The sequence below is a fragment of the Micromys minutus genome, assembly GCF_963924665.1.
Source record: "Micromys minutus genome assembly, chromosome: 3".
Taxonomy (NCBI): domain Eukaryota; kingdom Metazoa; phylum Chordata; class Mammalia; order Rodentia; family Muridae; genus Micromys; species Micromys minutus.
Window position 1 is genome coordinate 82,197,115 of NC_137972.1, and position 15,262 is coordinate 82,212,376.

The window sequence follows — 15,262 nt, forward strand, 5'->3', positions numbered from 1 at the left end:
CTCATCACTCATCCCTGGCTGGTCTGCAACTCCCTCTGTAGACTAGGCTGACCTTGAACTCTGCCTTCTTTGCTTGCCTTCACCTTCCCAAGGTCAGAAAAGCCTGCAGATAGGAGAGGACCTTTTTATTTTTAATCTAATATTGTGTGTGTGTGTGTGTGTGTACCCGCCCGCCCGCATGTGTACAGGTGGCTTTTCATGTGTGGAGTCTAGAGGTCTTCACCAGTCTCTTTTGGGTCATGGTCTCTCGATGAACTTGGAGCAGTAGATTGTCTAGAGAGATTAACTAGCCAGCCTCAGAAGTTTTGTTTACTTTGTTTCCCAGCGGTGGGGTTACAGATGTGCCCACCAAGCCCGGCTCTTTCTATTAGCACACGGGATGGAGAGGTCAAGCCTGGCTCTTTCTATTAGCACATGGGATGGAGAGGTCAAGCCTGGCTCTTCCTATTAGTACATGGGATGGAGAGGTCAAACCTGGCTTTTTCTATTAGCACATGGGACGGAGAGGTCAAGCCTGGCTCTTTCTATTAGTACATGGATTGGAGAGGTCAAGCCTGGCTCTTCCTGTTAGTACATGGGATGGAGAGGTCAAACTTAGGTCCTCATGTGTGCACAGTGAGTACTTTACTGACAGAATATCTCCATAGTCCCCTCCCCCACCCCCAAGAGGCATATTTTAAATGTTTCTGCCACAACTAAATGGGCTGGTATTGGGATACCTAGGCCCTGGCAACAGTGAGTGCCAGGGTTAGCCAGTTGGTAGGAAGAGACGTCCTTTCTTCACGTAGGAAGAGAAATTCATAATCAAATTCTAGCCAGCTCAGTTTAGAAAACCTCCCCTCCTAGGAGAAGTGACACACAGAGGGGTGGACTGGCATCCTGGCCAACCCCAATTTCCAGAGATGATTCCCACTTCTGATTGACAAGGAGCCGGGTGTGAATTTACTTACTTTAAAAATGAGGTGAGGCCGCCATTGCCTTCCCTACTTTATGCATGAGTGAACTGCCCATTCCCCTTACTGACTCAAAAGTCAGTCTTGGGCTGGGCTTTTCTGTTTCTATCTAAGAAATTGAGTGCATCTCACCCCTAATTTTTCACAAAATAAATTTGGAAGATCTCAAATAAAATGAAATAGTTTAATCTCATGCAGCGTCCCTAGGCATGCCTTCCAGAACCAAACAAACAATTCTCACTGTGCATGGCAACCAGACTAGGTGGCAAAGACCTTGAAAGTTACAGTCAAAACACTAGATTGTAATTCACTAAAGATGTCCATATCCCAAAAGCATCCCTTACCAGAGCAGGTCCACCCTACCTGTCCACCGGGTATCCCTGATACCTGAGACCTCAGGGAAGTTCCAGAACTTTAGGACCCCGTGCAACCACAGGCTGAGGAAGGCCTCATTTCAGCTGTAATCTGAATGGGTTAACACAGATCCCACCAGTGAATTCCTTCATCGTTACAAAGATGTTTTATCCCTGAACTTGTAAGGAACCCTTGGTACCAGTTTCCAGACCTGAGTTTCCACAAAAGAACTTTGTCTCCACCTAATGGCCAAAGTGGGAAGTGCTTTGATCCTCCAACTTACTTTTAAGGAGAGGGCAAAGGGCAGGCTAGAGGTACATATGCTTCTGAAACAGGTAGATTCTTTTCTTTTTCCCATTCGTTCTGAGTCAGGAAGCAGAGGCTATAGAGTGAAGCCTTACTGTACCACAATTCCGTGCCATCCCTAACCCAGACTGTTATCCTGAAGGCTGCATTGTGTTCTTCTGTTCAAGGTAACTCATTGGTAGAAGTTGGTGAGGCCCTGAAGCTCATGGCTGAGGTGAAAGACTCTCTGGATATTAACGTGAAGCAAACTTTTATAGACCCACTGCAGCTACTGCAAGACAAAGATTTAAGAGAGATTGGGGTGAGTCTTCCTGTGCCTGCTGCTGCTCATAATGATGCCATGACTTAAAACCAAGGTTTCTTCAAGGACTCGGCAACCACAGTCTTATCGGAGGGTGCACTTGGTTACTGTATTATATGGCTTGCCGTGAAAGCATATTGGGACCCATTTCTCCTGGCAGACAGGGACAGGGAGTGGGGACACAGACTCCGGCTGTCACTCTCCTCTTTGTCTCACTGAGTCATCTACAAGCCAGGCTGGGTATCATGTTTCTGCAGGCAGTTCTCACATAACAGTGACTTCATACTCCGGGGTGTGGTTTTGATGGCCAGGATCACACTGCATGGGTTGTGTGCTTGGATCCATTGCACTGTGGTCCTTCTGTTTCATTCTTTCTTGAGAAAATCATTGTCTAGAAACTGACAGTTTTCATCTGGAAACCCACAAGAAATTGTTGTCCAGAGTGTCTCTGGTTCAGCCTGGCTGCTTTTACAGATGTGCAGACCAGCTCCAAGCAATCCAGGCTGCCAGGCTTCTGCACTGAAGGTCCAGACGCCCTCTTGTGGTGTTGTAGAGAATAACTGAATTGACATCTCCCTTCAGATGAAAACTCATTTGAACCTTGGGCTTGTTGCCATCTTTTTAGGTCCAGACAGTTTTAACAGTGTAGTCTCTGCGATTACGAGTTAAGGAGAACTTGGGTTATGTAGTGTGCCCCTGTAACAGATGAAGCAGTTACAAATGATGGTGAGACAAGAGCAGGGATGCGGGAGAAGGGGGTACCATCCTCAGAATAGCTGAATGAGGAAAGGCCTCTGAGGAGCTGTCCAGGCCGACTGGGCCAGGTAAATACGCAGCACATCTTGCTGAAGGGCCAGGGTTATGATGTCCAGGGGTCCAGGGCACCAGGGCACATGGCGAAGACCAGGGAGTCCTAGAGAAGCCCAGATGCCTTCATCTGCATTCGGAGTTTATTCTAAAAGCAAAGGCACTAAAAAAGGACCAGGAAGGCTGGATGAAAAATGAAAATCTGCTTTTTTGGTACCCTCTCCTTACTTTGGACATCTCTGAATCTCCTCACCTGTCACCCCTGCCTTCCATGCCAGAAAAAGCATGTCCCCATTTCGGTGACAGGCAGTCCACATCGCCCTTCCCACATGCTGTCTGTCTGTTAAGCCCTTGACTCTGGCTCAGACTCCGGTTCTCTGCTAGAGGGATCTTCCTAAGATTCAAGCCCTCGGGAGCTGACCGCGGCTGAGCACCATCACGTTTATCACCTCCCGGCCTCTGTGGTCTTCTTGCTCCCCCTTCCCTGTCTGACCTCTGCCCAATCTCCAGCAGTCACCTCCTGTCCCCAGGCGACAGCTTGTGTTGCTCTTACGACTGTTGCTCCTCACTCAAGCATCTCCGATCTCACCATAGATGTTCTTTCCTCTGGGAGGTTCCCTGTTCCCTCTCCAGCCTCTAAGGCACTCCTGTGCGTGTGGGTCATGAGCATGGATGTCCAGCTCTCTCTTTCATTGGGCAGTAAGTCCCTTTAGACAGAACTGGGGGAGGGAGTCCTGTGGAGACCTAAGCGAGGACGCTACATCCTTCCTTTCAGTCCACACAGACTCATTCTCACCTGCCGCCCACCGCTCCACCCATCATGGGCCCATCTGTAAATGTTCTGAATGTTCAGCAGTGTGGGCAGTAGGAGCCAAAGGGTACAGAGCAGAGGGTGTGACGGCTTCCTACCTGAAGAGTGGGTGGGGCCGAGGCTCACAATGTCCCACCCCCTAGCTGAGGACTGGTGATGACATCTAAGGGAGGGAAGGGGGCCAGCTTTCTTGAGGGGTGCTCCAGCAGATGGCTCTGTGTCCTTGCGCAACTAAGTGGTCTTCATGGACTTAAAAGAAAGAGCACATGCAGTTAGGAAGGGGAAGTGATACTGGTGAGAAAATGGGGGAGAAGGTAAAAGAGAGAGAATGGGGCATGGCTTAGATTAAAGTATGTATGTATGTATGTATGTATGTATGTATGTATGTATATGTATGTATGAAATTCTCAAACAGCAACAGGCAGGATTTAGGCCAAGTAAAAGGAATGAATATTTTCATAGACATAAGAAAGACAATGTGTGCACGTGAGAACACACTGTGGTGTGAGTCTCATCATGGCATGAGTCACACCACTGTGTGAGTTCCAACACTTAGTGAGGACTTCCTTTCTCTCTCTTCAGCACCACCTGAAAAAACTGGAAGGCCGCCGCCTGGATTATGATTATAAAAAGAGGCGGGTAGGTAAGATCCCTGAGGAAGAAATCAGACAAGCAGTAGAAAAGTTTGAAGAGTCGAAGGAACTGGCCGAAAGAAGCATGTTTAATTTTTTAGAAAATGATGTAAGTATTTAACCAAACAAGACTTTAATGCACATGAGTAAAACACCATTGTGTATGAACATGGGTGCCATGAGGAGAAGCTCTAAGGCCTTAATTGTTATGGAAGTTTCTAGAATGTTCTGGAACTGTTCTGCCTTACATATAGTGAGAGATTGTCAGCAATTCCTGACTGAAACCTCCGTTCTTGGCTGGGATGCTTGTCTCTGGGGTGGCCCTGTAGCAGAAGATGGCCCAGGAGAGCAGCCTTTGTGTGCAAGGCAACAACATTTGTGGTTTGGAGCTGTAGGTTTGCCAAGCTTGATAGCGCACTGGGGTGAAGGTCTGTCTCACCCCTTCCCACTGTCTGTCTCACCCCTTCCCACTGTCTGTCTCACCCCTTCCCACTGTCTGTCTCACCCCTTCCCACTGTCTGTCTCATCCTTTCCCACTGTCTGTCTCACCCCTTACCACTGTCTGTCTCATCCTTTCCCACTGTCTGTCTCACCCCTTCCCACTGTCTGTCTCACCCCTTCCCACTGTCTGTCTCACCCCTTCCCACTGTCTGTCTCACCCCTTCCTACTGTCTCACCCCTTCCCACTGTCTGTCTCACCCCTTCCCACTGTCTGTCTCACCCCTTCCCACTGTCTGTCTCATCCTTTCCCACTGTCTGTCTCACCCCTTCCCACTGTCTGTCTCACCCCTTCCCACTGTCTGTCTCACCCCTTCCCACTGTCTGTCTCATCCCTTCCCACTGTCTGTCTCACCCCTTCCCACTGTCTGTCTCACCCCTTCCCACTGTCTGTCTCACCCCTTCCCACCGTCAGGCTGAGAGCTGAGGAGACTCACTGGTCATGCGTTATCTAGCAGATCATCGTTCTTCTCTTTTTGCAGTGACAGCAGTCAGACTTGGAAGGGGTCTCCCTGACCTTTTCCATGTCCTTGTGGCCTGGCAGTCTCCCTCCTGTTGACCAGTTAAAGTGTAAAAACCTTCAGCTGACCCTTGGTATCTCACAGGCTAATGCCAGCATTGCCCACCACTGACAAAACTGTGGGTGTGATCTTGTGGTAGGCCAGAGAAGTACTAATAATCCTTGCTGAGGTTGGGTGTTTGTTTTAAACTCTCACCCAAGGGATGGTTATGCAGTCTGATACCACAGAGTTCTGATACCTCTTGGTCACCAACTTCATGTCTACCCTTCATAAAGGCCGTGCCTGTGTCCTTTCATGGCTGGGAGCTGTGCTGGGTTTTCCTTTAGGATATTGTCATGGTTCTGGGTAAACATGACTGGGCCCCTTTAATTCTGGTCCAACATAGTAGGTCTGCAAGCTGGGACACTGCCTGATGGGTTTGACAGTGCTTAGACCCTGAATTGGCCAGACTTTAGTGTACTGGGACAGACAGACAGACATCTGAGAGAGCAACTTAAAAGGAGAAAGGTGAGCTTTGCCTCAGGGGCTGGAGGACTCAGACCATGGCTAGCTGGCTCCATTATCTCCCTTATGGTGCCTCAGAGCATCATGGTGGGACAGATGCTGCCCTTAGAGTCGGCAGAAAGGAGATACAGGGTGGGAACAGAGAGGAAGAGAGAGGAGAGAGAGAAGACAGCTTTATTCTTCCCCATATCTATCCAGTGAGTTATTTAAACTAGGCTTTATCTCTTAAAGTTCCAGAAGTTACAAAATATTGCCATTATCTCTGGATCAAATCTTCAATACGTGATTCTCATAGCCATTTCATGTTCATGCTGGACACAGTGGAAACTGATGAGCAGGCTGGTAAAGGTTTCCGGGAGAACATGCTGGCAGATAGCGGAAGGACCATGGCTTCCCCCAGACAGGCTGGTAAAGGTTTCCGGGAGAGCATGCTGGCAGATAGCGGAAGGACCATGGCTTCTCCCAGACATAAGTGGGAGATGTGTCATCACTGATGAGAGGAGATTTGGGGAACTCATCCACAGCAGACAGTTTGGGTTCTGGCTAATTGAGAAGTTGACAAAGGAGCCAGGTATCTGGTGAGAGCCGTCAGTAAGTGTAATTATCGATCTTTTGATCAACTGTGTTGACGGTATGGCCCAGGGCCAACATCTCAAAGTCTCACTTCCTTCCTCTCCACCACCTCGGTGTAGAACCGGCGTGGCTCCTCCACCAGAGCACCATAGAAGGTGACATACGGATGAGCTGCCCTCACTGGCCTTCTGACCACGAGAATCAGCCATAGTGCTGAGGAAGGTACACTGTAAGGACAGGCTCCAGTCCCATCCACACGGAGGGAATGGAGTTGGGACTTGTGAGCATCCACTCCAAGGAAATGAGGGAACAGAGAAAAGTGGCTGAGAGGGTATTTGAGATGCTGTGCTCTGTCCTTGGTTACTTCCTGCCTATGCTTCTGTGGTACCAGGAATTCAAGGGCCGAAGTCTCACCTTCCAGGGCTGGATGGACTCACTGGCTCTGGCCCTCATCTCCCACTGTCCCCGAGAAGCTATAACAAGAGCTTAAAAACACCGGTTCTGCATATGGGTACTTTGTCTGTGTGAATGGATGCTCACCATGTGAGAGCACTGTCTGTGGAGACCAAAGGGGCAGAAAATCCGCGATGTTAGAGTTGAGAAGGCCGTGGACACCATGTGGGGCCTCGGGAAGACCAGCAGTGCTCTGAAGTGTAGAGCCATCTCTCCAGCACCTGTGTAGACAACGTGTTTGCTGAAGCTTCACCTGAGAGCAGCTTTGAATGAAATGAGCAGACTTAGTCTTTCCTGGGGCTCCAAACGGAGACTATATGAGTAACTCTTCCTTGGGCTTTCTGGCTACCAGGCCATTTGTGGAAGTTTTTAGAATGGGTTCACTCCCCAAGTCTATAGTCTATACACACTGCTTTCTCTTCAGGCAATATAAGCCTTCCAGTCTACATTCTTGTAACTGAGAAACCAAACAGGTAAACCTCACTGGACCCACAGTCTGCCACCCACATATATGTCCAGCTATATCTCAACCTAAGAAAATCTCAACCTAAGGCCTATCTGCATGTGACTGTGTGTGTGTGTGTGTGTGTGTGTGTGTGTGTGTTACTTTGATCTATTCATCTCTTCCAGGGCAGTTTGGGGGTGGGGGAGTAGGGAAGGATCCCCTTTATTTAGCCCCACAGTGTGGTCTTTGCTGCTTTTGTTGGAAGAGCTAGATTCAAGACCTGGAGGGCCTCACTTCTGGCTTGAGGTTAAGTGACTCCATTGGGCAGCCATTTAAGACAGAGTGGCTGGCTCTCCGCATTACCATGATTCTTAGGGGGCAGATCCATGACTTACTCCTCTGCCAGATTGGGGCTCACACCCACATCTCATTTGGAGAAGGGGCTGCAGCAGACAAGAGATAGGCTCTGAGGTGTCCTAGCCATTTCCTGGGGATAACACATTACCCCCAGGTTTGACTCTTCTCTGAGTCCTTACAACTTGGCATTATTAAATGTCAACCAGACATAATATGTTTTAAAAGTGTCTTGTTTCAGCCTGAAGAGGCTAGGTCCTTCAGTGGCTACAGGCTGACAGATCCCCAGCCAGAGGCTTCCCTTCATCCACGGACCAATGGGATTTACTAGATTTCAGATTCTTGGTTTCTTTTCACTGGTCCAGAGAAGTATTTTCTTTAGGTTTCTCTCTCTCTCTCTCTCTCTCTCTCTCTCTCTCTCTCTCTCTCTCTCTCTCTCTCTCTCTCTCTGTGTGTGTGTGTGTGTGTGTGTGTAGCCACAGGTTGATTTTGGGTGTTATCTTCCATCACCCTATACTGCCTGGTTTTGTGTCAACTTGACACAAGCTGGAGTTATCACAGAGAAAGGAGCCTCAGTTGAAGAAATGCCTCCATGAGATCCAGCTGTAAGGCATTTTCTCAACTAATGATCAAGGGGGGAGTGTCCAGCCCATTGTGGGTGGTGCCATCCCTGGACTGGTAGACCTGGGTTCTATAAGAAAGCAGGCTGAGCAAGCCAGAGGAAGCAAGACAGTAAGTAGCATCCCTCCATGGCCTCTGCATCAGCTCCTGCTTCCTGACCTGCTTGAGTTCCAGTCCTGACTTCCTTTGGTGATGAATAGAAATGTGGAAGTGTAAGCTGAATAAACCCTTTCCTCCCAGCTTGCTTCTTGGTCATCATGCTTGTTCAGAAATAGAAACCCCCAACTAAGACAAACCCCCACCTTACTTTTGAAATAGTGTTTCTCGTTGAACCAGAGCTCACCAATTTGGCTACACTGGCTGCCAGTGAGCCCTAGGAATCCTCTGTGTCCACCTCTGCAGCACTGGGGCTACGGGTGCACACTACTACAAACAGTTTTGTTCCCCCCTTCCTTTCTATCTTTCTCTCTTTTAATGTGGACTTCATGTATCTGAACTCACATTCACTAGAAAAAGGCACCCAGAAATTCCAGCTCCTTTGAGGAGTCCAAAAGAGCAGTGATCTTAAGCGTGGCTGTGGGAAGTGGCTGAATTACCACATTTGAAACAGAAGAGGACCTCCCAGGGATCACCGCCTCCGCTGTGGGAGAGCCTCGCTTGCTGACATCAGTGCTAGCCACACTGTGGCTCCCAGTCATCTGGGTTGGAATGTGACAGCCTGTTTCTTCCCAGCCACCATTTCTGTGGTCCTCTTTCAGAGAGTTGAGCTGGAGGGTCTTTTTTGTAGGCTACAGTCTTTGAGCCCTGCTCCGTTGGGCAGGCCCAGGTCCATTGTTATTGGCTCAAATGTCCTGACTCATGGTCGGATCTCACATGGATGTCCCTGATGTTTCCACAGCTCCTGGTAACACCAGTTGTCTGGCCCAAATACTCCCAGCAGCCTCATGCTCCGGAGCATCCCCTCAGTTCACAGTGGAAGAGCAGCTATAGAATCATGTGTGCGCATAGGTGGCGCAGGGTTGGATGGAGCGTCCAGTGTGTGTCATGGGAGGCGGCTGAGTCTGTGCTGTTTGTTTTCTCCTCAGCCCCCAGTCCAGAGAAGACTAAGAACCGTAGCATAGAGCCAAGCCCTGGGTCTCAAGGCAACTTCTGTCCCCAGGAGATGGAGACCCTGAGCAGGGCTACCCACCCTTAGGTTTCTCTTGGTTTGAGAAGAGAAGAAAACAATGTTGTTCATCTCCTATGGCTTCTGTAACAAGTGTCCCCCAGTAGCACTGTGGCTTAAAGAGTACAAATTGATTGTCTTTTGCTCTGGAGGTTGGAAATGAGACCACGGGGGAGATGGTAGGACTGGAGACTGGAAGGACAGGGCCTACTTTGTCATTCTTCCCAGCCTCTGGAGAGCTCGAGAATTCCTTAGCTTTGTGGCTCCTAGCTTGGCGTCCTCGAATTGTGACCTAAACTCTCTGTCCTGTGTTCACCTTGTAAGCACTGGTACTCCTGTCTTTACCTCTAGTTTAGATGACACTGGGATTTGAACCCAGAGCTTGGTGTATTCAGGGTCAGTATTCTACCAGTTAGGCTGCATCATCAGCCCAAAGGCAGTGTATAGTAATTTTGGGCTACTTTGGAAACCTTAGAAACCACCCTGTTTTAAGATTCCTAATGTAACCTATCTGCACAGTATCCCTTGCTGTACAACCAGCATATTCATAGATTTTACCCTCAAATAAAACCAACAGGCAGGTTTTCAATCTTCGTAGTGTGGCCGATGGAGAGTGTATTTTGCCTGGACAGCCTTTGGCTTTTGCAGGGCCTGGGTTTGTGGTTTCAGCTTGGCTCTGTCTTTCTAGGTACTTAGTTCATGTTGTACTCTTAGAAGCAGAAGCCATCCCTGCTGGTTCCCAGCACACAGCTCACATCCTAGGAGGTGGAGAGAGGCTTCTGGCTCCCGCCAGTGACAGAGATAATCCAGTTTGGATCTGACTTGCTTTTATGCTCAGTAGGAGGAGCTGAGTCTAGTAACTTTGCTTAGGGCTTTCCCTGGGCACCCCGTATGTTCAGCACCATGTGGAGTGCTGTTGCTGTCTCCCAAGCTTTTAGGGGTTCTGGGATCTGTTGTCTTCTCAAAGTCAGCTGTCAAGGGAAGGGCTGTAGATGCAGTTCTAGGTTTATGTTTTTAGCTGTTAGAGAGAATAGTTGGTGTGACTCCCATGTCCACATGAATGGTAAGTGTGAACCACACATGTACGTGATTGGGTCACTCGCCCGGATGTCTTTAGCCATCCTTTGAATTTTGCAAATGGCAGGCTTAGTTAAAATGAGGTTCAAAACAGACACCTTAATATTCCTAAAGACAGAGAGGTCATGGCGATTTTCATGGAGCATGCAGCACTGTTCTTAGCAGATTCTGCCGTGACCATGTCAGGCTTGTGGTGCTGGACTTGTTCAAAAGTGTTAGTAAGAGCCAGAGAGGTGAAATGTAAGAAATCCTTGGGATTTTGCAGGGGCCAGGCTGTCCTTGTTTTGTTTATTGGGTTTTTGGAAATGGAAGGCCAGGGCTGTTTCTCTAGCCACAGAGCATGCAAAGTGAGTACAATGCCAGGGCTTCCTTAGTCCTGGGTGCCCACTGCATTCCTGGCATAAGTGGCCTCTGTGTGTATTGTAAACACTCATTGAAGCTGTGTTTTAAAAGGTGGGCAGGAAAAGTAAAGAACAGACAACTTAAAGAGTTCTCAACAATACTCGAAAGCAAATGGATGTGTGGAAGCTGGCAGCTCCCCAGTTGGCTCCGCAGGGAGAGACAGATGGCTGAATGAGCAACAACCAGATCTTGCCTCAAATGGTTAGAATGCTATGTAAGAAAAGGCGATTTGAGCGAAGCCTGGGACGGGTGGTTTTGATTTGTTTCTCTGTCGAGATCTGGATTCTCTGAGGTTTGAGCTGGGAATGGGTGGTTGGGGGGAATCACCTCAATCTTTTAGGACTTGCTACAGAGGGTTCTAGAAATAAACTTAATCCTGACTTTCTATAGTGGTTCTTCAACCCCACTGAAGAAGGTTGCTTCTTCAAGTTTGCAGCCCTTCTGGGCCGTTCTTACAAACTGCTTAAAAACAACCTCACAGCACTTGGGTGGAAGAGGAGGCAGTTCAAGGCCAGCCTTGGCCATGTAATGAGTATGAGGTGAGTGTGGGCCACATGGGACCCTGTCATAATCATCTCCCTAGCCTTCTCCCCCAAGTGCCACTATGATCAGCCACTACTGCTTACACAGGCATAGAGAGTTTCCCTGGCTCATCCCTATCTGCTGTAAGTTTCTGGGAGAAGGCTTTGTTGGGTGGCAACAGAAACGAAGGAGTCATTTATTTGCCTTTGAGCAGGTGTGACTTGCCCTATGTCCCCACTTTCTCTGGACATGGATTAGTTGACTTTGTTTTTTGGTCTGGCTTAAATCGAAAGTGCTCACAGTGACATTTCCCTAAGCAAGCTCACATGCCTAGCATCGGTTTCATTTATAGTTGGGAAAGTTCTTTCCTGCCATCTTCAGATCCGGAATAACTTTTAGAGCATTAAAAAAAAAAAAAATCTAAGGATATGATCTGAAAACTGTAAAAGAGGGTATTTGGTGGAGTTACAGCAGATTCAGAATAACAAATCAGTTTGACAGTGTTTTTTCAGCCTCTGCAGCTCTGGTGTGACCCTCATGATTGTAGAGCTCCAAGATGGGATGAGATGAAACAGGCCAGGGCTGGGCGGCTGTCACTGGCTTCCTGTTTGCTCTGGATGTCCCACGGGCTCTGGCCGGCATGGGGTAACTTTGCACTTCTCCCACAGGTAGAGCAGGTCAGCCAGCTGGCTGTGTTTGTGGAGGCGGCATTAGACTATCACAGGCAGTCCACAGAGATCCTCCAGGAGCTGCAGAACAAGCTGGAGCTACGGTAAGCGCCTTGGCTTGCTTAGACAGGTGCATCACGAAGGAGCTACTGTTGGTCTCAGTCTCCCAGCCCCCTCCTTCCCATTCTGTTTGACATTTTCTCTAATCTGCTTTCAGGCTGGCTATGAGATAAGGCCAAGTTTATACATGTGTATATAGAGCAACAGGGCAGAACTGGGTAAAGGACTGGGATGGCTCTTCTTCCTCTTTCTTTTTATTGGTACCCCCCTTTTGTGACCCACGTGCAGAGCACACAAGCACTGGGCTTATATGTCTGAGAAGTCTGCTCCTGTGGCTTCCTTGCTGGCTTGGATTAGCTCCCCATTTACCTGTTGAAGGGTAGAGCATCTAGGGTTGGAGAGAAAGCCAAGCAATGCTCAGAACTTTGTAAAAGCCGTGAAAAATATTACCAGGCTGTGTTCACATGACAGTCAACATTATCCTTTGAATAGTAAAGAAATACTCTTTGTCTTGGAGCTTTCATGGTCAGTGCAGTTCCTACTTTCTGAAAACTGGTAATATCAATTATAGTGCACGTAGCAACCCTCTTGATCAAATTATTGGGCTAAACCTATCCTATGTTTTGCTAGGCTTACTAACAGAAAATTGTTTTACGTAGGTTTATGGTGATGAATACATTCTGGGGGATTTTTGCTTCAAGTAGTGCTGTAGTTATAGAGGGAAGGCCGTCCCTGAAGCATCCGTTTCTGTAGGCAGGTGGCCATCTAGGTATCATGTGAGCAAATTTGGATGGTTCCCTCTCCAGCAGAGAGGAAGGAAGGCGGCCTGCCCAGGGGAGTACCCACTTGCTAAGCCTCAAGGACATAATGAAGATATCTCTCTCAGATGGTTTTCAACTAGAAACCCAAATATATACTGGAATCGTTTTATGCTGGTTATATTCCTGACACTTTGGGCTCTCTGAAGTCAGTGTGCACAATCCTCACTCTCACATCCCTACTGGGTTCAGTCCTCAAGAAAAGCAAAGTCCTGTGGAGGCTCTGCTGTTTGGGACAGAGGTCTGACTTGGCCTCCCATTTGTGTTACAGAATAGCTCTTGCATCCAAAGTTCCTAAGCGAGACTACATGCCAAAGGCTGTGAGCTTGGGTTCCACTGATACGAACGGGGTTGGATCCAGCTCTTCATCAAAGATAACAGGTAAGCTAGCTCTCTGGGGTGGGCCACTCAGGGTCTCCAGTTCTTGCATGTTGCTGACACTACTGTGGGAATGCCACAGGAAAAGAAAGGACTTTTCCTTGGTTGATTGATGAGTTCCCTCCTTTCCCAGTTGTGGTAGTCATATGTTCAAAATTTGAAAATCAGTTTGGGGAAGAAGTCCTTTGTGTACGAATGCCATCTAATATAGCTGCTGGACTGTCCCTTGGCTAGAGAACCATAGGTGCCATGTTATCCTTTGTATTTATAAGTTTAATACCCTGTAAAAATCTTCCCAGTTGGTCGGCAGTTTTAGTTAGCGCTCGCTGAGCCCCTGAGACGTGCGTGTGTGACACCATCTCCAACACTGTGCTGTTAGATTTTAAATACAGTCTAGAACAGATTCAGATGGTCTATATTTTCCCATATGATTTTCAGCTGTGTCTGGTCCCCTCCCTAGGCATAGCCTCCCCTAATGACTGTGTCCTGTCTGTGGTCGGCACATGTATCTCACATTTAACACAATATTTAACAAAAGCCAGTTATTGTTGTGCAGTTTTCTTCCCAAAATGCTTTGCTCTTTCTTACAGGCCTCTCCCACTGTGTTTAGCAACTTCATGGTTTTACTTCACTCCTGTTAACTGCAGCAGTGTCTGTCCTTACCTCTATATGCAGTTTCTGAGTCTGCGTCCAAGCAAGTGGTGGGGGTGGGGCTGAGGCTATGCTGCTGGATTTAAATAATGGTAGATATTGCCCAGTGACATGCCAAAATGGCTACACTATGTTGGCGTGTGCCAGACCTTAATTTTCGAAAAGCATTGGTACATAAAAAAAATGGTGTTTCGTCTCCATTTTGACCTTTGGGAAATCACTGGGTCAGATATTCTATGCTTTAATTGGTCAGTATTTAAGTTGCATCATTTGTTTTCTTGTAGAAAATTTACCTTGCCTTTGTGGTCTGTGGGAAACCATCGCATATGGGTTATTAACAGCTTTCTGACCCCAGTCTGCCACTTACTCTCAAACTCTGGGAAGCGTTTTGTTTGTTTTGTATGCTTTAGTCAGTGCTCTTAACGACTGAGCCATCTCTCCAGCCCATTAGTTTTTATTTTATGCATGAGTGTTTTGCCTGCATGTATGCATGCATACCATGTGCATGCAGTGCTCGCAAGGCCCACAAGAGGGCACCAGACCCCGAGACTGAAGTTAACAGTTGTGTACTGTTATGTAGGTGCTGGGAACTGAACCTGGGTCTTCTGTAAGAGTACCTACTGCTCTTAACCACTGAACCATCTCCTTAGCTCCTCCATGTCATTAGAAACAAAAGGAAATAAAAGTTTTCAGTCTCGGTACAGACATCTACTTTATAATGTATAACAATGATCTGTGGTGTTATGAGTAGAAATACAATGATCCAGAGCTGGGGAGCTGGCTCACTTGTTGGGTAGGCATGAAGACTAACATCGGGTCTCCAGAATCCATGTCATTCATGCAAGTACGAGGAGGACACGGTGGGGTCACCTATAGTCCAAGGCCCTGGGAGACAGAGACTTCTTCAGAGCTGGATTGATTCAGTGAGATCTGGGCTCACACGAGAGACTCTGCCTCCATATACAAGGTAGAGAGTGGGGGGGGACACATGACAACAGTGTGGTTTCTACTGGCATACATACGGGTGTGCACATGCACTCCTCAGTTGTACTCACACCCATGAGAACATGCATTTACATTATACACAGCACACATGAAAACACACACAGGTACACAAACAGGTACATGCTCACACACAACATATATACAGACACACACATACACACAGACACACACACATACTCACACACTCATACACAGACACACACACACTCACACAGACACACACACAGACACACACTCACACACACAGACACACAGACACACACACACTCACACAGACACACACACACAGACACACACACACACACACACACACACACACACACACACACACGCACACACACACACACACCAAGGCCACATCTCTGAATTCTCATAGCTTCTTG

General features: G+C 47.9%; 1 protein-coding gene across 4 annotated transcripts in view; it reads left to right on the forward strand.

Annotated features, from left to right (window-relative positions):
• SH3GL3 (SH3 domain containing GRB2 like 3, endophilin A3) overlaps window positions 1-15,262 on the forward strand; it is a gene marked incomplete at both ends in the record, with an annotated part of 118,291 nt that overhangs the window by 84,894 nt on the left and 18,135 nt on the right. For 2 of the 4 annotated variants that reach the window (XM_080914315.1, XM_080914316.1), the window contains 4 exons: window positions 1,781-1,914; window positions 4,115-4,273; window positions 11,968-12,071; window positions 13,117-13,244. In XM_080914315.1, coding sequence (XP_080770441.1) covers window positions 1,781-1,914; window positions 4,115-4,273; window positions 11,968-12,071; window positions 13,117-13,244 — 525 coding nt within the window. Of the gene's footprint in view, window positions 1-1,780; window positions 1,915-4,114; window positions 4,274-11,967; window positions 12,072-13,116; window positions 13,245-15,262 lie in introns of those variants that run through there. The other 2 variants (XM_080914317.1, XM_080914318.1) reach the window with 2 other exon arrangements.